Source organism: Antechinus flavipes, chromosome 1 (assembly GCF_016432865.1).
Source record: "Antechinus flavipes isolate AdamAnt ecotype Samford, QLD, Australia chromosome 1, AdamAnt_v2, whole genome shotgun sequence".
Classification (NCBI taxonomy): Eukaryota; Metazoa; Chordata; class Mammalia; order Dasyuromorphia; family Dasyuridae; genus Antechinus; species Antechinus flavipes.
Genome location: NC_067398.1, coordinates 111937037 through 111961500, shown reverse-complemented (window position 1 = coordinate 111961500; position 24464 = coordinate 111937037). Strand labels below are relative to the sequence as shown.

General features: G+C 33.8%; 1 protein-coding gene across 8 annotated transcripts in view; it reads right to left on the bottom strand.

Moving 5' to 3' along the window:
- RFX3 (regulatory factor X3) overlaps window positions 1–24464 on the bottom strand; it is a 330544-nt gene that overhangs the window by 245995 nt on the left and 60085 nt on the right. For 5 of the 8 annotated variants that reach the window (XR_007952236.1, XM_051987969.1, XM_051987959.1 and 2 more), the window contains exon 1: window positions 2755–2943. The exons of the other annotated variants lie outside the window; for them this stretch is intronic. Coding sequence is in view for 4 of the 5 variants with exons in the window: in XM_051987969.1 (XP_051843929.1) it covers window positions 2755–2776 (22 nt within the window). In the remaining variant the exon portion in view is untranslated. Of the gene's footprint in view, window positions 1–2754; window positions 2944–24464 lie in introns of those variants that run through there. 8 annotated transcript variants of the gene reach the window in all.

The following is a 24464-nucleotide window of genomic DNA, read 5'->3' as shown; positions in this document are numbered from 1 at the left end:
GAAGCATACTTTCATTGAATGTACAGAAGGGTTTGCATGCTAATGTTTTTATTCAACTACAAAGGAAATGTGTTCCCTACTAATGTAATACTCCAAAGAACACTAAACATAAAAGAAAAATAGCAGTATAGCAACAAATCCCAGCACCATTTCAATGATATTCCATTGAAAAAGATGTGGTCAAGCAGGATGAATACAGAGAGGCTTGGAGAGATTTACATGAACTGATGCTAAGTGAAATGAGCAGAACCAGGAGATCATTATATACTTCAACAGAGAAAGAACACTGGGAAATGAATGTAAACGGTTTGCATTTTTGTTTTTCTTCCCAGGTTATTTTTTACCTTCTGAATCCAATTCTTCCTGTGCAACAAGAGAACTGTTCCGTTCTGCACACATATATTGTGTCTAGGATATACTGTGACATATTTAACATGTATAGGATTCTTGCCATCTGGGGAGGGGGTGGAGGGAGAGAGGGGAAAAGTCGGAACAGAAGTGAATGCAAGGGATAATGTAAAAAAAAAAATTACCCAGGCATGGGTTCTGTCAATAAAAAGTTATAATTATTAAAAAAAAGAAAAAAAGATCTGGTCAGAAAAAAAAAAAAAACACTGGGTTCAAATTCAGGCTCCTATATGGATTAAGTCTATTTACCATGTATAATCATTTAACCTTTCTTAGTCTCAGTTAACTTTTTTTTTTTTTTAAGGATGAAATAGGAATAGTACCTATTATACCTACCTATCAAGATGTTACTAAGGCAATGGTTGGCAATTGTAACATCACTAAAAAAAAGTATCAGATCTTCTACATTTTCTATTTTTTTCCCATAGAAATAAATTGTGTCAACCAATCAGTACACTATGTATCACCCAAAACTAGCTAAGAGTTAAGAGGCTCATTCATTACCTAGAGATTGACTACTGGTTTTAACTTAGTTTTGGCTAGGACAACTTACTCAACTGTTTAAAACATGAATGGTTTTTGATCATTTTCTCTGAAATTTTCTGCAGACATAATTAATCACTATAGTAATCTAGTGTTTGATGAACCCAAAGATGCCAGATTTGGAAATAACTTATTATTTAATTAAAAACTGTTGGAAAAACTGGAAAATAATAAGAAATAAATTATATGTAGGACAATACCTCACAGCACATACCAAGATAAAGTTAAAAAGGGTACACAATTTAGACATAAAGGGTGACACTATAAACAAATTAGAAGAGTAAGTAATAGTTTATGTGGTCAGATCTAAGGGAAGAAAAACAATTCATGACCAAACAAGAGATAGACACCATAACAAAATGAAAAATAAATAATTTTGATTGTATTAAGTTAAAGCTTTTGTACAAACAAAACCAATGTAACCATGATTAGCAGGAAAGCACAAAGCTGGGAAACAATCTTTATAGAAAGCATCTCTGATAAAGGCTTTTTTTTTCTCAAATATATAGAGAACTGAGTAAAATTTATAAGACTACAAGCCATGTGAACTATTTGCATTTTTGATTTTCTTCCCGAGTTATTTTTACCTTCTGAATCCAATTCTCCCTGTGCAACAGGAGAACTGTTTGGTTCTGCAAATATGTATTATATCTAGGATATACTGCAACATATTTAACATATATAGGACTGCTTGCCATCTTGGGGGGGGGTGGAGGGAGGGAGGGAAAAAAACGAAACATAAGCGAGTGCAAGGGATAATGTTGTAAAAAATTACCCTGGCATGGATTCTGTCAATACAAAGTTATTATTAAATAAAAAAAAAAGACTACAAGCCATTCCTCAGTTGATAAATGGTAAAAGAACATGAAAATGCATTTTCATCTATAGGCATATGAAGAAGTGCTCTAAATCACTTTTGATTAGAGAAATGAAAATCAAAATAACTCTGAATAACAAACCCAGTCTTACTGTTACACTTCATACAAAATATCTAGAATTACTTTTATACAGTTACAAATAGTAAATAAACACAAATGCAACTCATGGGATAAAAGAACGCCTAGCATCAACAAATCCTTTAATGATTTAGTTAAATCTACTATCTTATGTTATTATGTAGGTGGTATCTACTGTGAGGTGGACATTTAGCAAATTTACACAGGAGAAACATTCCAATTTCAGAACTGCTTTAATAAGAAAAAAATAAAAGGATATATTTAAACACCCTATAAAAACCTGCCTTCTTGTAATTTCAACTTTTTAGTGGGCTTCTGAATTTCTTAATTCCAATAATTTTTTTTTTGTTATATGGTTGTTATTTGGCTTACAAAACCAAATAGAACACAATTAGATGAATTTCCTATTCTTTTGTCATTTAAACTTTGACATATATGCAATTTCATCATGCCATGTCTATTGATATAAATTAAAACAAAACTTTTTGATTCATAAGTTAGACTTTAAAATTAGAAGAGATCAATAGAATTCATTTAGTCTTCTCATTACACAGATAAAAAAAGGGACAAATTAAAGAGCCAATAATTGTAATGTGAACTTAAGTTTTCAGACTATTAACTCTAAGAATTTTCCATTCCATTATCCCCCTTCATAATATATTGCCAATATAATCTTTATATAGTTTTCAGTATGTTCTGAACATATTTCTTATATATTCAATATATTTTGTGTTCCTTTTTGTATAAATCTTCCATAAAACATCTAACATCCTTCTTTGATTCTTTTATTATCTTAAGTTCTCTAAATATCAATATGAAGGGAGACATAAAAGAGATATATGCTCACCAAAGCTGTTCCCCAGTATCATGGAAGATTCCCTAGGAGATGATGCTTAACAAACACTTGTTGTGTGTTGGATTAGAAGGATTCCCTATAGATGGTGATACCAAATGTCCAGATACTCCTGTTTGTGGATGGCATCTAGCCCTTTAACACTTTTAAGGCCTCCTCAATGAGATATATACATCACTCTGGATTGGCCTAGCAAAAAACAAGTGGATTGGGAATACATTATTACCCAGATTATGACATAAAATGGGATGCATAATCCTGTAGAATTAGTCAGTTTGTGTGTGTACATGCATACATATACATATAAGTGTATATATATATATATATATACTTATATATGCATATATATACATTGTTCATCTATCATACTGAATATATAAAATCTCAATGTTTGACCCAGAATTCAATAAGAGGAGACTACAAAGATTGCTATTGTCAGGAAATAAAACTAAAATTTTAATATAAATTCTTCTTGTGATTCTATTTGATGGATAATCATGACCTGCCACCATTTCAAAAGAATTTTAAAACTGCAGATGACTTCAAACTGCAAGGTAGGGTAAATTTGTCTTTAAATCTCATTTAACTTTCTGCATCTCAAAGCATACACAAAAGTATCTATGGTCCTTATACTGAGTATTCAATGAAAAAGACCAGGTTAATCCTTGATATATTCTTCTGTTACCTTATGCTACATGATGATTCTTGTCTTTTTTTGAGCGTGCACATTCTCTATATCTTTAATTTGCACTTGTATCTTTTATTTGTACTCATGGAAACATCATATTTCAGTAGCAAAATAAAATATTGTTACATGACCATAATCAATTTATATTTCTTAGACATTTTTGTTTGAATTGCTATATTGAACTATATAAGAATTCTTTCAAATCCTTTACTGTTCAAAACAGCATTATCCTCTTTCTTAGTCATCATGTTTCTTTTGAGGTTTCACAAAATTGTTACAAGAACTGAGTTTGTGAAAGAAAGAGACAGAGACAGAAAGACAGAGAGGGGGGGAAGAGGAAAGGGGGGGGAAGAGAAAGAGAGAGGGAGGGAGAGAAGGAGGAAAAGGGAGGGAAGGAAGGGAAGGAGGGAGAGGAAAAGGGAGGGAGAGGAAAAGGGAGGGAGAGGAAAAGGGAAGGGGAGGAAGGGAGAGAAAAGAAAAGGGGAGGAAGGGAGGGAAAAGAAAAGGGGAGGAGAGGAAGGGAGGGAAAAGAAAAGGGAGGGAGAGGGAGAAAGAGGGAAAGGAAAAAAGGAGGGAGGAGAAGGAGAGGAAGAGGGAAGAAAATGGAGAAGAAGAGAGAAGGAGAGGGAGAGGAAGAGAGAGAGAGAAAGGGAGAAGGAGAGGGAAAAGGAGGGAGAAGAAGGAGAGAGAGAAAGAGGGAGAGGGAAAGACAAACAAAGGGAGAGGGAGAAAGAGAGGGAAAGACAGGGAGAGAGATGAAGAAGGAGGGAGGAGAGAGAGAGGGAGGGAAGAGAGGGAGATCGATTGAGCTTTTTAAAAAATCCCTACATTTTTAACAGTTTGGAGAAACAATCTTTATAAGACAATCCTTATAAACAAATGAATTATGAAAGAGGTGCATTTGGAATTTTTGCAGAAATTAAAGATATCCCAGATTATTATCTGAATATTCCTAATTTATGTATAATCAATGTAGTTCCTAACTCAGTAAAAGTTTAAATATCTGAATGATTGTGGACAGCTCTTTACTTAGGGCAGCATGTCTAAATGTTAAGAGAAAGGTAACCTAATTAGGCCACGATATCGATTAGTAACAAATATCCTCCTGAGACATTTACATTTTAAAAGATAAACATTAATTCAAATAAATTTATAATTCAAAGAAAGATAGAGAAATTAGTTTCGAACATAGGTCTTTTCTCCTTGACTTTTATCTTTTAGGGTCACTACTACACCAGAACTGTAACCCACAGTTTTCAGTGTTATCACTTAGTGATAATAAAAACCCTATTTCATAATCATGTAATTATTACTTCCATGTTTCATTATCATATAAATTTGGATAATTCACAAAAATATCCTCTAAAACCTAAAAGACACCACAGTATTCTGTACACAGTAATACTTAAAAGAAATAAATGAATTTAAAGAAGTAGATATTTACTTTGAATAATGAGAAAGATTTGAGAGATACAAAAGAAGGAAAAGAAATGGTATATGCTGACTTAAAACTACATGATCTACTTGGGGAGAGAAGAGATGAGAAACAGTGAATATGGTTAAATGCCTAGTTATCAATTCACTTATTAAGTACTACAGGATGTTAAAGACCTTTTTTTACTTAAAGGCTACCTAGTAAATGGTAAAAGCTACATTCGAAAGTTCAGCAAACCTAGGTTTGGGTCCTCACTCTCTTATAATTTGTGCGAACCTGGCAAGACTCACTTCTTTTGACTTCTGATTCCCCATCTGTAAAATGATGCAAGAGTGTTAAATTAAGTGATTTATGTTTTTCCTTCTGATTTTAAAACCTATTATCTTAGCATAGTTTGGAAACATTTCCTAATGTTTGAGCTATAAATAAAGCTATAAAGAGCTTTGAATGAAAAGGAAAAAAGTTTGATTTCTATCATAGTACATCTTATAAAGTGATGATGATGATGATGATGATGATGATGATACAATGCATTTTATAGCACCTGAGAGTTTTCAAAATATTTTAAAATATATCACTTCATATAAATTTCACAACTAATTATCCTAAAAATTAATCAGGGAAGTATTATAAGCTCCATTTTGCTGAAGAAGAAACCAAAGCCATAAGGATTCAGTAAGTGCCTAAGGTTCTGATGATAGATGAAAAGAATGGGAGCAGTGGTGAGGTCTGTTTGAGATACTAAGGGCTGAAGTCATTTTACTTTCAAAGCAGCTCATTCCACATTTTCAGACAATTCTCATACCTACTACTCATGAAACAATGTTTCTTTATGCTTTCTGCTACTTTTTTAGCCATTACACTTCCATTTTGAGTCAAATAGAACAATAGGTATAATCCTTCTTTTGGGGTAACTAGGTGTTCATAGTGGTTAGAGGCTGGTCCTGAAGTCAGGACCTTCTTCCTGCCTTCAAATTTGGCCTCAGATATTTACTAACTGGGTGACCCTTGACAAATTACTTAACCCTGATAGTCTCAGTTTCCTCATATGTAAAATGAGATAGAGAAGAAAATAGTGATATTCCAGTATCTTTGCCAAAAAAACCCAAATGAGCCCACAAAAAGTCAATGAGAAAAGAGTGAATGAACAAGCCCTTTTTTTTTTATGTAAGTTTTTCAAATATTTGAAGGCAGGTTCCATATCCAAATTAATTTTATAGATAAGGAAACAGACCAAGAAATGACAAAAGATGTGTCTATTTTCACATATAACTATACACTCTGACAAATAATAGTTCCTCCCTCCCATCCTGTACCATACCATGTTTCATAAAGGATTTTTAAATGATGGCTCATTCTCTTTAATAATACAAGTAGTCAATTGGGGATATCAAATCTACAGTTTACATTCTAAATAGCAATTCTATACATTACTATCATAACATATCTTCTTGAGTTGAATAATAAAAGATCAGATCAGTTTCCTTTTCAGAAAAGGATTAACATCAGCAGAAACACTGAAAATGTATCAATGACAATGAAGAAATATTTTGTTGTTCTTTGTCTGATACTGTGACTTAATTAGGACTATGATACCAGTGTAGGCAGGTATTGGAGCCAGCTTGAATGCCCAGCCATTTGTTAAATTTTCAGTGTGAACATTTATACTTTGGAATAAGTAGAACAATCAGGCTTTGATTTGTTGTTGTGATGGTTATATAAACTTAACTTCGAGTTTTATAAAATTCAATAGAACAATGAAAGGTTAGGTGACATGTCACAGGTAAGATTTAAAAACCAGCCCTTCTCATCTCTAAAGTCATTTTATTAACCACTAAGTCACATTGCTTCTTACAATTAGGAAGACTTTACAATAAATATCTTCTTATAATAACTCATATTTGCATATTTGATAGTTTCTAAAGTGCTTAGTTTATAGCCTTGGTCTCACATGAGCAATAAGATAGAGGACTAGATTTTTCTCTGATCCTCACAACCTCTCAAACCTCTCTGACATAGAAATTATATATCTAAGATGACAGAACAATTTCAGATGTCTCTGTACTCTAGGACACCTGGGATCCAGAAGATTAAAAAAAAAAAAAAAAACAAAAACAACGATGCTCACTGAGCCTGAGCGCTTGCAGCACCCCTCTCCCACTTCCAACACAACCAGCAGTAAGGCTTCTCTAATCGACCTAGGATCCAACATAGGCTTACAGCAAAACCAACCTACATCACACCTCTTTCTAGGTCTAAATTTGCAGCTTCAGACTACAGAAATCTGCCCTGGCCATAACAATACAATTATATCCCTTTAGGAGCAAAAGCTCAACAGGGGCCACAACCTCATAGGATTAATGCTGCAAAGCTCTGAATTATGGTGCCAGACCAAAGAACAAAGAATCAGAGAATGGGACAGGACACCCTTTGTTTGGAGGGTGCTATATGCAACATTCCACTTAGTTTAAAGGAAAGTAGACAGTTTCCAACAGGGGCCAGTTCTGATCTTCCATAAATCACCTAGAACAAATACGAAGATTGATGAACTTTGAATTTCCCAGTGTGAGAAGAGGCTGAGATGCTTTGAGCTATATCCCCCAAGGAAACTATAATTTGAGGGGAGGGAGTCAGAAAATGAACAATAGGGGGAAATTACAGCAGCAGGTTGGGGACTTAGGGGAAGGGAGGAAATCTGTCAAAGATTTCAAGAACAAAAAAAGACCTTGAACATAAGTAGATAAATGAACAAAAGTAACAACAGAAGGAACTACGGTCTCTAGATCTACTAAACAACTTCAAGCATGTCTGAATAAGGACTACAAAACTAAAGAAAACAATCTATTTCTTGATAAGACAGAGGACTTTATAGAATGTGAGAAAATGAACTCTAATACATTGCTCCTGAGTGATTCTAAAGAGAAATGAAAATTATGAGAATAGAATTTATTGCCTGTTATTAAAAATAATAGGCAGAATAAGTTAGAACAACCTTCTAAAATTGGTATTAGAAGTAATATCATTTTACAGATGAAAAAACTGAAGTTCAAAGAGGTAAAAGAATTTCTCAGAGTGACTTTGGTTAATAAAAATTTAAGTCCAGCTAGGTTGACTCAAGTCCTATGTGCTATATATCAGGCGACTTCTTTACAAATTAGCCTCTCGCCATGCCATCAAAGTCATGCTTATTGTGGAGGGAATTTTTATTCAGAAATAGGTTTGGTTATATGACATCTGAGGGTCATCCCTTCTGACCTCAAGATTCTCTGATTCTTCAACATTAGATAAAAGAACAATAAAATATAATGAGCAAACACAGAGACAAGAAGAAATGAAAAATCTATTCTAGATGCCATTAATCTACTATACAAAATGATGTATTCCTAAGGTATACAAATTACTTGATTAATCCATGCCAATTTTTTTCTGGTGATATAGTGAAATACTTTGAATAAAAAAAGGCTAAAAAAAAGAAAGTGACAGATGTAAAAGACTTAAAAATACAGATCTTAACATCTTCCTTGCTTTTGGTTATTAGTACATTTTGAAAGATAAAATACTTTATTTTCTGAATGTCTAAGAATATGGACCAAAATAGAAGAGAATAATAGGTCAAGCCCAGGATTTTACCAAGTTACCAGTCCTTTTCAGATGATTAACGATCTTATCTTGATTTTTCTTTTTGTTCCTTTTAAATTTCTCTGAAATCTAAATTCCCTATCTGGGACTGAGACAAGAGATTTAGGATGGAAAAAACAGTGAGCAATCACAGAAGATAGGTTTATTTTATTTTAAGATAAAAATATTCTTAAAATAAGGTTATATTCACAACTCCATACAGGGTTCTAACTGGATGGATTAGTGGTAGATCACTGATAATTATAAGAAGATTAATCCTCAAGAATTAAATCATCCTCCAAAAAGGAAGGGAAAAGAGGATTAGAGCTGCAGAAGCAAGAAAGCCTCCAAACTCTGTTAACCAAATCAGTAGCACCTTTTCAAGGGATGAAAGAACATAAAGTCAAATGCTGTTCTTTTTAATGACCAATAGAGACTGCCAGTACATTAGAACAGATGGTACCTTTCCTTATCCCTCCCAGTTCCACAGAGATCAAACTTGTTAAATACCAAAATATATCCTAAAATACAAACTGAAGCACCATAAACTTCCATCCCCTTTTAAAAGCCATTTTTATTGAGGCATGTGCCTCAGGAGCAAAAGTGTCTAGTATTTTAAGCTCTTTTTGAAAATTATCCTACTAATCAATAAAAACATGCATCCTTCTCCACTTCAGAAAATGCCATTACAAAAAATTATGACAATTCATTTCTACTGAAAAATAGATATTGGTTTATCACCCCAAATACTTTATCTGTATGTATTTATTTAGTTTTTGATTTTCTCAGAAGAAAATTCCTTAGAAATGGGTGTGTTTTTATTTAAAATTATTTTGATATTACAAATTACAAATATTGATGAAGGAGGATTTCCTTCTATTCTTCAGTCACGAGCTCCTCCCCCAAATTCCCAAATCAAAAACACAGGGAAACAAAAATAAGACCAAGTTGCAACCACTTCTAAATATTCTGTAATATGCTATATACAGTTAAAAATGCTAAATCTAACCCCCTTTAAAGCTCAACAACATTGCTAGTTCTTCTAAAGAGGAACCTTACTGTCAATCATTTCTTTCTTTTATAGCACAAATATGCTCTGCAGCTTTCACTTGTCACTCCCTTTATATGTAATGTAGGCAGCTTAGCACTAAATCAATTTAAGGAACTGCAGAAGTTAAATACATACATTATTATTATGATGACAGAAAAGGCAATGAATGTCTTGCGGTTCCATTTGCTTTCTTTGTTAAGGAAGAAAAAGCTAATTATCTGCAGCTGTCAACCATGAAGACCTAGACCTATTTAAGTCAACATTAGCCTTGGACAAACGAAAACATTTTTCATATATTTCATTGATTTTTTTTCTTTTTCAAAAAACAAATTCATTATGAAATAATAAACATTCAGAAAGACAATGAAGCAGAAAGGCTTGAGATATATAGAACTACATATTTACATCCTATTTATATACAATGCATTTTAATATTTCAAAGACTCAAGTGCCAGTTTTTGTAATATTCATTCTCTAATTACTATATCCAGAATTAAGGCAGCTTTTCGATACAAACTAAAGTTTAAAGAAATATAAAGCATAGAAATTATTGGTTATAATGCGAATATAGATATAATCAAAAGCAAGAAATATTGTTCTTCATTTATAAAACTTCCCTCAAAGTTCACAGATATTCTAACACTGACAGATTAAGAATTCACATAGAAACTTTTAGGTTTTCTCTTTCCATATCATTCTCTTTCTCCCAATATCTTCCTTCTGTTTTCCAAACAAGTCCCATTAGAATCTAGAGTTGAGTTAGTTAGCTTTTAATTTACTTTTGAATCAAATAAAATAATGTTCTCCAGAAATATCCAACTTTTCAAATCTGATGAAGATGGAATTGTTTTAAAAAGTCAGGGAATGGTAAAAAAACTGAATCTGATCAGCAGTCAAACAATCTTTGTGCATATAATTAAAAATAAGTGAACAAAAGCCCTTTTACTTGACTACAATTCCTGAATTTTCCTTTCCTAAACTATATTAATAACATTGAAAGACAAATATTCTACATGTCTGCTTCACAATTCTTTCATATGCAATTCCTGGCTTCAGTTTTTTTTTTCTTGAGAATTAACATAGCTACATCAGAGATCCCCTAAATTCAATTCAACAAATATGAAATTGTAATGCAAAAAACCTCTTCCCTAAGAAGTACATTTAAAAAAAGCATTCACTTCCAGTTGTGTCCATTCTTCAGCCGCTTATCAAGATCATTTGCTACTATTAGCATTCTCTGGCTGTCAATTTTAATGTTGCACTGTTTCAAATTGGCTTCAACATATCATTGAAGCATTTCTTTTATCTACCTTGTATCAGACCAATCTCTTTGGGTTTGTCATATAGTAATTACTTTGACACCCTGATGTCATCTTCCTCTCATCAAATGGTCAGCTCGGTGTAACTGAGCTCAAGGGACCATTATCTTGATAACAGTGGACAGAATGAATTCCCAAAATCTCATTATCAGAGATGGTACCACATTTTGTGTGAAGTGTAACATTCAAAAGTCAAAGGCAAATTTGCTTAGAAACTAAATATTCAGTTGGTAAAAGTTCCAGAACTTGGCATCCAAGATTTTTTAAAAAATGATTAGAAAAGAATTGCTAAATTGTAACATTACCAAGATGAACATTAATTTTATAATCACTCCCCCCAAAAAGGTAAACCAGATTTAGGACCTTATTAAATTATCAGAAAAATAATCCTTTGTTTCTATTTATTAGGCAGGACAGGCAACAACATTGTTTCCTTTTTGCTTTCTCAGAACACCCAGAACAAAACATGAAATGAAAACTCTAAAAACCTCTTTCATCTCTAAAACTCTAAGGTTATATAAAAAAGTGTTTTTATAGAGCACCAAGGCTGGGATTTAGGAAGTTAATCTATTCAATTGCAAGGGTATAGCACTAAACCCTAACCTAAGCTATTCTACAAACACATAAGGAATACCTAGTGAGGCAGCTTGTTATAGAAGAATGCAGGCAATGGAATCAAATACAGGTTCAGATTTTGATTTTGCCACTACAGTATATATGCTTTGAGTGAATCATTTCATCTCGTTTTGCCTCAGATTCCTAGTTTTTTAAAATGAAGGACTCCTGGACTAGAGAAGAAGTATCAACTTAGGAGAGCCCACAGGCCAGTAAACCTCCAGAGGACAGACTGAATCATACTAAAAATTGGGAAAGTTATAAAAAAAAATAAAAATATAGCATAACATGGTTAAATGTTGATTTGTGATTTTCTAAGTAAACATACAGCCTGCATGGATACTTTCATTTAAGTTTGACACTACTGGGCTAGATGTCCACTAAAGTCCTTTTTAGCTCAAGATCCTATGTTCACACACATACACACACACAAAATAGCACAAGCTAATATATCGATATATGTGTATAGACACTTGATCATGGGTCTTTTTTATTTTTCTAGTCTTCAGCTTTTGAGCAGGTAACTGATTTTGATTCTGGAGGGGAAAAAGTAAACTTGGGACATATAGTTTCATAAAAATTTGTTATTTTTCTAGATAGATCATTATTGTCAGGTTATTGAATATGATCTTCAGGACAGATAGGCAGGGGAAACATTTTTTAAACTAGCTAGAAAGATTATAGCACAATATTATGGATTTGTTGGTTAGCTGATTTTTAGCTGGATGTATGACTTTGATGAATAGGATTTTTGGCAAGTCAGTCCTTTCTACTGATATATATATATATATTAGAACCAGATCCATAACTTAGTGTCATAGAATTATCTAGGTCACTGAGAGGTTGAATTTTCATAAAACCAAGATGTCAAAGCTGGAACTTGAATCCAGCTCTCGTTGACTCCCAAACTGGCACTTGAATGCATTTGAACTACTAAAATCCCTTTAATTTCAAGTTAAATCAAAAAGATAGTAAAGAGGACATCTCTCTATAGAACAATAAGATACAGTCATAAAGATGAACAAGAGACATGGTATATACAATCAAAGATTTGCAATGTGATATGGAAGCTCATCATATTAACATAATGGAAGGCTGAATCTTTAGGACAATATTCAAACCAAAGGATATGACAATGCCCCTGCTATATATTCTGACCCAAGATGATCATATCCACAATACCATTGTTCAATTTTGAATGCTACTTTTTAGGATGGATAATGAAAAGCTAGTGTTTATTCAGACAGAATGCCATATAAAACTTAAGAGACAGTGAGCATGTTTAGCCTTGAGGAAAAAAAAAGACTTAGTGGGATATAATAGGCATCTTTAAATATGTCATGTTGAAAAATTACTAGATTTGTTTTACGTGAAACCAAAACCTAAAACTAGAAGCACTGGGTAGAAGTTGCAAAGAAGCAAATTTCCATTCACCTTAAGTCAGTCAATTAACAAGCATTTGTTCAGCACCTACCATGGGCCAAACATAGTGCTAAGTGCTAGAGATAAAAGACAAAGGATATTTCCTAATTTCAAGGCACTCACAAATTAAATAATCTCTTTATAATTCAAACTATTCAAGAGTTGCCTCATAAATTCCTCATCTCTGAAAGCCTTCAAATAAAATCCAGAAAATATTGGATATAATATTGGATAAATTGGAAAATTTGGGTAATAATAAAGAGAATGGCTGACTGCTATGATGTATGTTTGTATTCCATGCTACTTAGCAGACAAACTATTGAATCACTTGAGCTCAAGATCACCTATCATATCAGCCTCACTATCATATAGCTAATGTTAAATGAGTATTTGCAAAAAATCCAGAACAAATATGGTGAGCTCCTGAAAGAAAGTAAGCTGATCCTGGTCAGAAATTGAACCAAACTTCCTTAGTAATCAGCAATGGGCTAAGACCTAAGAGTGGTCCCTGAATTTCCAACCAGATCAAGAGGAAGAAAACCAGGATCAATAAAATAAAGGATAGGGAGAGGTCTATGTGGGATCAAGTTACAGGCTAAACTGAAGGTGTACAAAACAGCAAGGCCAAACAATTATACAGGTGAAGCTTGTTTTAAAAGCTGGATATGGCATAGGTAACATATCTAATCTTCTAGAATTAAAGCAAATTTTATTGCAATATCAAAATTCATTATAATTCAACAAGTATTCATTGATCACCTTTAATGTGGAAAGGATTATTCTTGGCCCTGAGGGAGATAAAAAGTTCTAGTTTTATGGAGGTCATAATCTAACAAAATGATAATATATAAGCAGAGAAAGCTATAATAGGCAACACTGTATTATAAATGCATCAAGGGGGTAAAAAGAATTACAAGAGGTCTAATGATAAAGGCTATTGCCAACTATGGAATAAGGGAAGGTTTCATGGAGGAAACAGCATTTGAGTTTATATGTCAGAACAGACAAAGAAGGGGAAGGAAGGAGAGTATTCCAGGCAAGGGAACAGTATACACAAAATCATTGAAGTAGGAGAACACAAGTTTACTGAGGAGTCAGAAAGGAGAATATATTTGGCTGGATGTAGAAACTATTCATATGAAATGACTACCAAGGTGTAGCAACTGGTGAATATCAAATATGGGAGTAAGAATTTTCTTTAAAAGGCAATAGGGACTTATTTTGGAGCTGAGGAGTGACATGAACAGAATCATGCATATTCTAACAGTGGGAAGGAAGAAGAGAACAGGGAAGGGAAGATTTTTTAGGAGGCCACTAAAATAACCTCAATACCTCAGACTTGTTAGCCTTTATTATATTAAGCCTTATTTCATTTGATTTTTATTAACAATTCTACTATAGTTAGGAAGGAAGGTAATATTGCCCCAATTTATAAAAAAGGAAATAGAGTCTTGGGGAAATTAGGTTACCTTGTCCAATGTCACACAGCCAGGTAAATGACTCCCAGTCTAGCACTCTTTTCATCACTTAACTCTACCTTTGCCATCCCATGTTATACAATACATCTTCCCTGAATGGCACTTGAGAAAGGAAAACACAAAAGTAGGTTTAGTTTGGTCAGGCCCTGAATCATGTATTTGATAAGGAAGCCATATATTATCAAGGACCAAGCATACTAAGTATAACACAAAGCACAATCAAATGATATGGCACATCTCTAGATCATCTTGGAAGTAATAAGGATAGGTAAGCTTGATAAGTCAAATTACATGCAGGGTGGCTCTTTTTAAGCAAAGCCTTCAAAAGGAAAGTCTAGTGGCATAATCACAAACATCAGAGAGAATAGAATCCTGTGCAAGTGAGAATGAAAGTAAAAGTGCTGTGCTTGCATAGTTGGGAAACAAAGGTTTGAATGATGGCTATGGCTGTGTCTATGGGCCAACTTGTTGACCTTCCCAAATTTCAGTTTCCTGATCTATAAAATCAGAGTAATATCACTCACACTACCTACCGCCTAAGGATTTTTGAAAAGTATTTTGTTAATATTAAAATCAATCAATCAAAAATCATTTATTAAGTACTCACTATGTGCCAGGCAGTGTGCTAGCTTTTGGAGATATAAAAGGTAAATGATAATTTCTGCCTTGAAGTAACTCACAATATAAAGGTAGAAATAACAAATAAATACATACAAACAAGCTCTATGCAGAATAAATGGGAAATAATTAAAAAAAGGAAGAAATGGGAATTAAGGAAGGCTTCTAATAGAAGGTGTGATTTTAGCTGGGTCTGTGGGGATGACGAGGGAGTGTGTTCCAGGCATGGGGGATAGCCACAGAAAATGCCCAAAATGGAGAGATAGAATATCCTGTTTGCCAGAAAGCTGGTATCAATGGATCAAAGAGTATGCCGCAGGGGTTAAGATATAAAAAACCACGGAAAAGTAGGAGGGCTTTTGAATGCCAACAAAGCATTTTGTATTTGATCCTGAAGGCAACTGAAAATCACTTAAGTTTACTGAACTGAGTAATTGGGTGTGTGTGACATGATCAGATCTGCGCTTTAGGAAAATCACTTTAGTGGCTAAATATAGGATGGATCGGAATAGGAAGAGACAAGGCAGGCGGACCCAACAGCAAGCTATTCCAATAGAAAAGGTGTGAGAAGATGAGGGCCTGTGCTAGAGTGGTGACAAGGTCAGCAGAAAGAAGGGCATTTTGGAGGGACATTATAGAGATGAAATCAATAGATCTTGGCAGTAAATTAGATATGGGAGGAGATAAAGCTAAGAGAGAGTGCGGATTCAATGATGACTCTTAGGTTGTGGATCTGAGAGACAGAGTATGATGATGCCTTTTACAATAATAGGAAAGGAGGTAGTTGGGGGGAAAAACAAGTAAACTTTGTTATTCTCTTAAATTGAAGTCCAGTAATGGTAATGAACCCCATGGCAGATAATGAGATCACCAAGTAGTTTAGAGGTAGAAGAGGAGAGGGCCCAGGATAGAATCTTGTGGAACACCTATAGTTAGAAGACATGATCTAGATAAAGAACCAGCAAAGAAAACTAAGAGGGACCAGTCAGTTAGGTGGGAAAAGCACCAGAAAACAACATCTAGAAAACCTAGAAAGAAGAGATTATCAAAGAGAAGAAAGTTATCAACAATGTCAAAAGCTTCAAAAAAAAGGCTGAATGTTGTTGTAATTCAATCATAATTCCATTTGGGGTTTTCTTGGCAAAGATAAATGAGTGGTTTCTATTTCATTTTACAGATGATATAAATGAAGGTAAACAGAGTTAATTGACTTTCCCAGAGTCATAAGTAAGTAAGTAAGAAAGTATTTACTCACTAAGTACCTGGGTTGTCCTGGCTCTAAACCCAAGGGCTCTATCCAAGGTGCCATCTAGCTGAGGAGGACAAGGATTAAGAAAAGGCTATTGAGGGGCAGCTAGGTGTCCTAGTGGTTAGAACACTAGACCTGGAGTCAAGGAGGACCTGAATTCAAATCTAGTCTCAAACACTTAACACATCCTAGCTGTGTAACCCTAGGCAAAAAGAGGAAAGAAATTTTTATTATTATTGAAAGAAAGAAAGAAAGAGGATATAGAATGATAATTCTATATAAATGTAAGTTACTGTTTTTTGGAGGGTGGGGCTGGTACAATAATTTCACCATGCAGCAATCCATCCAATCCATCTGTAATTTATACTTTTAAGAAAATCAGCACAAGAGGCATACCATAAGTTAAATAACTTGCCCAAGCCAGAAATAAAGAAAGAAAGAAAAAGAGAGAGAGAGAGAAAGAGAGAGAGAAGAGAGAGAGGAGAGAGAGAGAGAGAGAGAGAGAGAGAGAGAAGGAAGGAAGGAAGGAAGGAAGGAGGAAGGAAGGAAGGAAGGAAGGAAGGAAGGAAGGAAGGAAGGAAGGAAAGAAAGAAAGAAAGAAAGAAAGAAAGAAAGAAAGAAAGAAAGAAAGAAAGAAAGAAAGAAAGAAAGAAAGAAAGAATTATTAACCACAAAAAGAAGAAGAGATATAGAATGATAATTCTATATAAACGAAAGTTACTGTTTTTTGGGGGGTGGGTCTGGTACTATAATTTCACCATGCAGCAATCCATCTGTAATTTATACTTTTAAGAAAATCAGCACAAGAGGCATACCATAAGTTAAATAACTTGCCCAAGCCAGAAATAAAGAAAGAAAGAAAAAGAGAGAGAGAGAGAAAGAGAGAGAGAAGAGAGAGAGGAGAGAGAGAGAGAGAGAGAGAGGAGAGAGAGAGAGAGAGAGAGAGAGAGAGAGAGAGAGAAAGGAAGGAAGGAAGGAAGGAAGGAAGGAAGGAAGGAAGGAAGGAAGGAAGGAAGGAAGGAAGGAAGGAAGGAGGAAAGAAAGAAAGAAAGAAAGAAAGAGAAAGAAAGAAAGAAAGAAAGAAAGAAAGAAAGAAAGAAAGAAAGAAAGAAAGAAAGAAAGAAAGAAAGAAAGAAAGAAAGAAAGAAGAATTATTAACCACAAAAAGAAGAAGAGATATAGAATGATAATTCTATATAAACGAAAGTTACTGTTTTTTGGGGGGTGGGTCTGGTACTATAATTTCACCATGCAGCAATCCATCTGTAATTTATACTTTTAAGAAAATCAGCATAAGAGGCACAACTAGGATGTGATAGAGATATTATTTGAACCCAGCTCTTCTGACTCTAAAGCTGATTGCTTCTATTCATTACATCATGCTTCAACTGTAAAAATAAGTATTATTATTCAAAGAAATTAATCTTCTGGGATTTGAAGAGTGTGTCCTTTTGTATGTTCTACTAGATAGAGACAGAGACTAAGAGATGTAAGGACAAGGTTTTTTCAGGTGTGATTGAATCACTACATGATTGGAGGCTCTGAACTATGAGCAGCTAATTTACATATGGAAAGACCAATAGAGACAGTCAGCTTGCCACCACAGCATACACAGCTTTGGTAACTTTTTCCTAGTCAGTTGTTTGCACAGTCCAACAAGAGAATATTAAAGTTTTAAAAAGACTGGGGAACCCTGACCCCCAGAGATATTTGGCAATCATAAGGCAAAAAGTTCATTGCCTGATTATGGCCTAGCCTACAGGGATGAAGATTTAAGTAATATTCTGGATGGGCAGCCTAAATTAAGGATAGGATCATTCACTGAGTCTTGAACCAAGAAGAGGGTCTCTCTCTCTCTCTCTCTCTCTCTCTCTCTCTCTCTCTCTCTCTCTATATATATATATATATATATATATATATATATTTATAATCTTTCCCCACTTCCTGCTTATGAGGTGAAAACCAATGTACAAAAGTGAAGAAATTTTGCCAATCCTAGGCTAACGGTCTTTGAAAGAATATAGCAATACCCTGTTTGAGAATTGCTGCTGATCCTGAAACTGGATATGGGGAAACTACAGTTATCCACTAAGACTCTTGAGACAATTAAGTGAAAACATATTAAATAAATAACATCTTACAATGAATTAAGAAAAAAAGTTAAGAAAAGATAATGCTAATCTTACTAAATAAGAGCCTAAGAACTAAAATACCTTGAAATCAACAATAATAATTTACTGAATAAAGCACTGATAATTCTTCAATATAAAATTAAAGACTAAAAACTAAAAGAGTTTCATCAGGCAGATTTAAGTTTAATCAAAATAATGTCTAAAAGTCCCTTCTAGTTCTAAGATTCAGATAAAAATCACAATTTTAATCACTAGTTAAGAAGACAATATAATTATTCATTTCCACAAAAATGACTTGCTTGATGTTCTGATACCATTTTAATAAATTTCAAAGCATAGAAGTATACAAATTTAAGATTTTTTAAAGATAAAGTATGTCAAATTAACCTAGTAAGAGTGTTACAAAAACTTATTAGACAAACAAATGCGGGTGGTAAACTTGGGTGTTTGGAAGGAAAACGGTATAGGTTAAAGGCGATTGGTAGAAAGGATAACTCATTTCTGGATCCCATCACTGTACAATAAGGATGATAATACTTACACGGGGATGTATAAGGAAATCATTTGATAAGCCTTAAATAGCTATACACTGGTGGTAGCCCACACTTGTGAGGGCAGTCTAGTCTTACAACACAAGAGCAATCCAAGGACACTGGCATCCCCTCCAACAAAAAGTTTCCAAAGATAATGTCAAAATCGGTTTATAAAATACTATGATAAGGAGGACTATGAAAAACTTGTGAAATACTAAATATTAGGGAAGAGGAATTTGATTGTATGTTTTATTGTCATACAATGAAGGACTATATGGCTGGAGCTGAAAATGTAATGATAGCATGGAAAGAGAAGTAAATTTGATTCAAGGAACTTTGATTTGAATCCCCTCCACAGCCATGTGATCTTAGATAAGTTAATTCCTGACTCTAGGCCCAGTACTCTTATCTGCTTTACCAACTTAGCTGCCCTGAATTGGAGATAAGTAGTATAGTAAAATCAACAATTGTATAAAACAATTTATATTGTTTTAACAAATAGCTAAACAGAGTTTTGAATCTACCTAGGAGAGCTTCTATAAAGATCAAATACCATATGTCAATTATTTTAAAATAATAAACCACTATAAAAAGTTAAGACAGAGTGACTGATGTGATTTTGTGACTATGTTCCTTTCTCTACTCACGAAGGCTGTGTTATGATAATCATGAGTAGCATTCATAAGCAATAAATAACAGTAACAATATTGTGGAAAATGGGTTATAATTATACAAAGCTTTTGAGTAATTACATGAAATATATCATTCAGTGCTTTGCACATAGTAGGTGCAAAACAAATGTTTGCTGAAACAAATTCTTACATAGTTAGTAGTAATTGGACTGAAAGTATTTAGTTGCTAAGAGCAATTCATATAAAACACTTAAATGCTAACTGCATCTCTGAAACAATTTCAGAATTGTTTTTCTTTAAACATTTTTGTCTCTAGGAGATTTATGTTAAAATTCTTTAGAAATATACCTTGAAGTTAAGAGTGATATCAAGTGAAAACACATTTCATTACTCCCTTTCTCCTCTAAAAGAAATAAGGCTTAAGAAAAATGTCAGGAATTTGCACAATGCTTTTATATATAGCTATGTTATACATCATCTGTATTATACTATTTAAAATATGCAATTCCACATATATTCAATTTCTTAAAAAATAAAAACAGGGCATTTATTAAATGTTTATAAGAAAATATGATAGGAACTGTACTAGTGAGTAAACAAGTATTTATCACACATTTACCATGTTTGAGGAATTATGCTAAGCAATGAGGATACAAAGGCCAAAACACCAGCCATGTTTTTAAAACACTTATTTTCCATTGGGAAAAATGTAAATAAATATATTTATATGTAATGCAAATTTATTACATTAATATTATATTTATAATATATGTAAATAAACATGTAAATAATTAGGTAAATGCAAGATAAATATAATTTAATTAATTGGAGATAATCTCAGAGAGCAGGTGCTATCTTTAAAGGGGATCTAGAAAGATCTCTTACAGAAGGTAGGATCTGAGCTGAATTTTGAATGAAGTCAATAATTTTAAGAGGCAGAAATGAAGAGAGAGCATTCGAGGCATGAAGACAGCTAGTACAAAGACAAGGTAGATGGAGGGGCATTAGACAAGAAGGCCAATAGTCTAGTGCAACTGAATCACAGAATAAATAGTAGGGAATAAAGTATAAGACTGGGAATATAGGATGAGACCAAGTCTTGAAGAACTTTAAATGCCAAAAAGAGGACTTTAAATTTTAAACCTGGAGGTAATAAGGAACTACCAAAGTTCGTTAACTAGGAGGGTGATGTCAAATCTGTACTTCAGTATAATCATTTTGGTAGCTGAGTGCAGTGGAGAGAGGCAAGGCAGGGAAAACCAAATAGATGGCTGTTGCAATACCCCAGATGGGTCATGAGGAGGGTCCAAATATATGAAGTGAGACTGAGGTATTGGGGGTGATTCTGGGATTGCAAACTTGGATGACAGGCAGGATACAACAGCAATATCTAATTACAAATGAGGGTTTTGGAGAAAAGATATCGCGTTCTCTTTTAGATGTATTGAGTGTGAGATGCCAAGGTAACATTTGGTTTGAAAGTTTAAAAAAACAGTTGGTAATATTGAGACAACAGCTCAAGAGAATAACAAAGTTCAGATAATTGATAGAGATAACTCAAACTGTAGGAGCTGATGAAATCTCAGAAGACAATCTAAGTGGAGAAGAGACACTACAACACAGCTTTGAAAAAATATCCATGGCTAGTAGAGGAAACATGGATGAAAATCTAGTAAAAGAGACTGAAAACAAGAAGTCAAACAGGCAGGAAATTGACTAGAAAACACAGAGAGGAGACAAGAAATGATGATCAACAGAATCAAAGACTATAGTGAAACATTGAAAGATTAATATATGGCTATTACATTGGACAACTAAGAAAAATCTCTGGTAATGTGGGGAGGGAAATTACAGTTGGATGATGAGGTCAGGAACCAGATTGCAGAGGATTTAAAAACTAGTGAGAAGAAAGAATAGGAGAGGTGCCTAAATGTCTTTTTCAAGAGGGGAGGGGGCAGAAAGATATTAGACAATATAGTAGGGATGATAGGATCAAGAGTGTGTTTATGGCCTGAAAATGTTTTCTTTAGAAACTTAAGATTCTAAAAGTGATCTGTATTTCATACATTATCACCTTTGGTATCATTTGCTAAGTTAACTTGGGAGTACATCTGCTTATTTCCCCATTCATAGTTAATAAAAGAGTAATTCTCAATTAATCATGAACAGATTACCCACAGGAAATTTGTTTTCAAGTTTAGAGGAGGCACTTTAAATAGAGGTGATTTGATTATTTCCTCCTGAAAACTAAGTTCAACTTTGTAGGGCAATAAAAGTATTATGCATTGCTGAACCACTCATTGTCTGGGATCTTTGAATGCTCTTGGAGAAGAAGAAAGATGACTTACAAGTAAAGAAAGAGAACTATAATCCTAATTTTTAAAATGAGAAAATACTTGTGTATAAAGTCATTGAGTTGGCTTTGATTTCTGGCAAAATTTTAGAATACATTAATTGAAAAGATGGTTAATAAATACTTAGAAAGGTAGAGGATGTAGCACAAAAAGCCAGGAAAGCTTAAAAAAAAAACAGTTAATGCTATTAATAATCTTGCATTTTAGCAGGATCATTAGATAGATTATCTGATCAGTGGAATGATGAAGATATTTATGTAAATTTAAGCAAAACATTAGATAAACTTTCTCATTTTATTCCTGTAGACAAAGTTGAAAGATGTGGCCTAAATCATTTAGAACTAGTCAAATCCAAGGAATAGTAATTTTAAAGAGAGGTTTCTAGAAAAATGCTCCACGCAGAGATCTGTTCTAGGCCCTGTGCTATGAAACATTTTTATCACTAACTTAGATAAAGTGATAGATGATACATTTATCAAATTTGCAGACCACACATAGCTAGGAAACTGATAGCTAACATTTTCAGAGTAACAGAAAGACCACAAATACTAAATAAGCTAAAATCTTCATATAAGACTAATAAAATGACATTTAATAAAAATATAAAGTCTTTCTACCTGGGTTCAAAAAGTCAATATAAAAGCATGAGAGATGTGGGTATATACCAGCATGCTTAAAAAGACCTGAAGTTTAATATACTATATATATATATATATATAGTATGATGCAACAGACAAAAAGGTTAATATGCCCATTAAGAGAGGAAGAGCTTTCTGGTTAAAGGGCCTGCTAAGTAAGTTTCATTCAGTATATTCTGGCCCAGTCATACCACATCTGGACTTTCAGTTCCGGGTGTTACATATTAGGAAGATTATTATTAATAATAATAATTAATAAGATATATACACACATATATATAGATATATGTAATGGATATATACACACATACATATAAATATTGCAGTTCTTGTATTAAGAGTATAAAACTACAGCAAAACTATAAATTTTTAAATGATGAGATAAAGATGAAATAATATTTAATCCTAGGATCAACAGGGAGTCATTTGAGTTTAATGAGTAGGGGAGTGACTTGGGCAGGTCCATACCTCATGAAAATCATGTTAGTGGCTGTGTGTAGCATGGATTGGAGAAGGATAGACAGAGTCAACGAGAATATTCCAAGAAAGAGATGTTAAGATCCTAAACTAGGGTGGTGATTGTATGAGTAGAGATAAAGGAACAGAGATGAGATGTTAAGGGTTGTTAATGAGATGTTAATAGCCAAATGGCAGTTAATTGGATATGTTGAGTGAGTTGCATCCTATCTATCTAAGGAATAGATGCTGAAACTGTGAATCAGGGTCAACTGGAAGTATAAGGAAATGTGGAAGAGGGATGAGTCTGGGAGAGAAAGTAACTGAAGGAGATCACACATCTGATCCATGCCTACCCATCCTATACAACTCTGTCGTATCTAAAATCTAGAAAGGAAGAGACAGGGCTCTTATTCACTATGGACTGTGCAATCAGAGAAGTGCCAGGAAGGCGATAGGTATTCGGGATAGAGAGAATGATTTTACCATTGTCAACTGTGCAATTGCCACTGCTAGGCAGTGGTTGGGTTACAAATGCCCTGAGGAACCAACATCTAGCTCTTAAAGTTTGGAAGTTTCAAAGGAGCAGGAGAGGGAGAAGTAGGAAAGTATTATGGAATTGGAATAGATAACTGGAGACCAAGAATCATGATTGGATATTAAGGAGGAGGATGGAAAGTGATCTATTCATCTTCCCACCTTTAAAATCAACATATATATCCCCTAGGAGGAGAACAACAACACAGCCCCCTCCTCTCCCACCTGAGGGGCAGGAGAGGGAAGAGCTAGCACCCTAAAGACCTCTGATGTCAAGGATGAATTCAATTTGTTTTTAGTTCCAATGGGCAGAACTCAAAATAACTGGGAGTATTGGCAAAGTTAAAGTTTAGGTTTAAGGATTTAAACTTCTTAATAATTAGAACTATTCAAAAGTGTAATAGTAATGGTAGTAGTGGTTTCCTCCATTATCAGGAGTCATTGAATAAAGGATGCATGACCACTTATTGAATCATGAATGATGTATTTATATTTACACTACCTGTAGTGTAGTTCCCACGGGGGAATTTGAAGATCCAAATATTCACCTAGTATAATAAAGGAAAAATTTATCTAGGCTGAGGTTTCCTATGAGTTTGAGACATAAACAATCTCATGTACTAAAAGGAGAAGCTGATAAAGGTCAGGATAGAGAAATCAGACTTCTTTCAAGCTACAGCTCAACTAAATGTTTGCGGAAGAGATACTGTGGTAATGGCAATGCATTACTTTAAACTGAATACATTTATATTCAAAACTGATATCAGAAAAATATGTCAAAGCCAAATGTAAATTACCTATGTTCAATTATAGAAATTACTAGTTCCCCTCATTAGAATGAGAATAATTGATCTGACTATAGAACATACATGCTAAGAAAGTTATTCTGCTCTATTGCTCACTGAATTTGGTTGACCTTATCACCACAC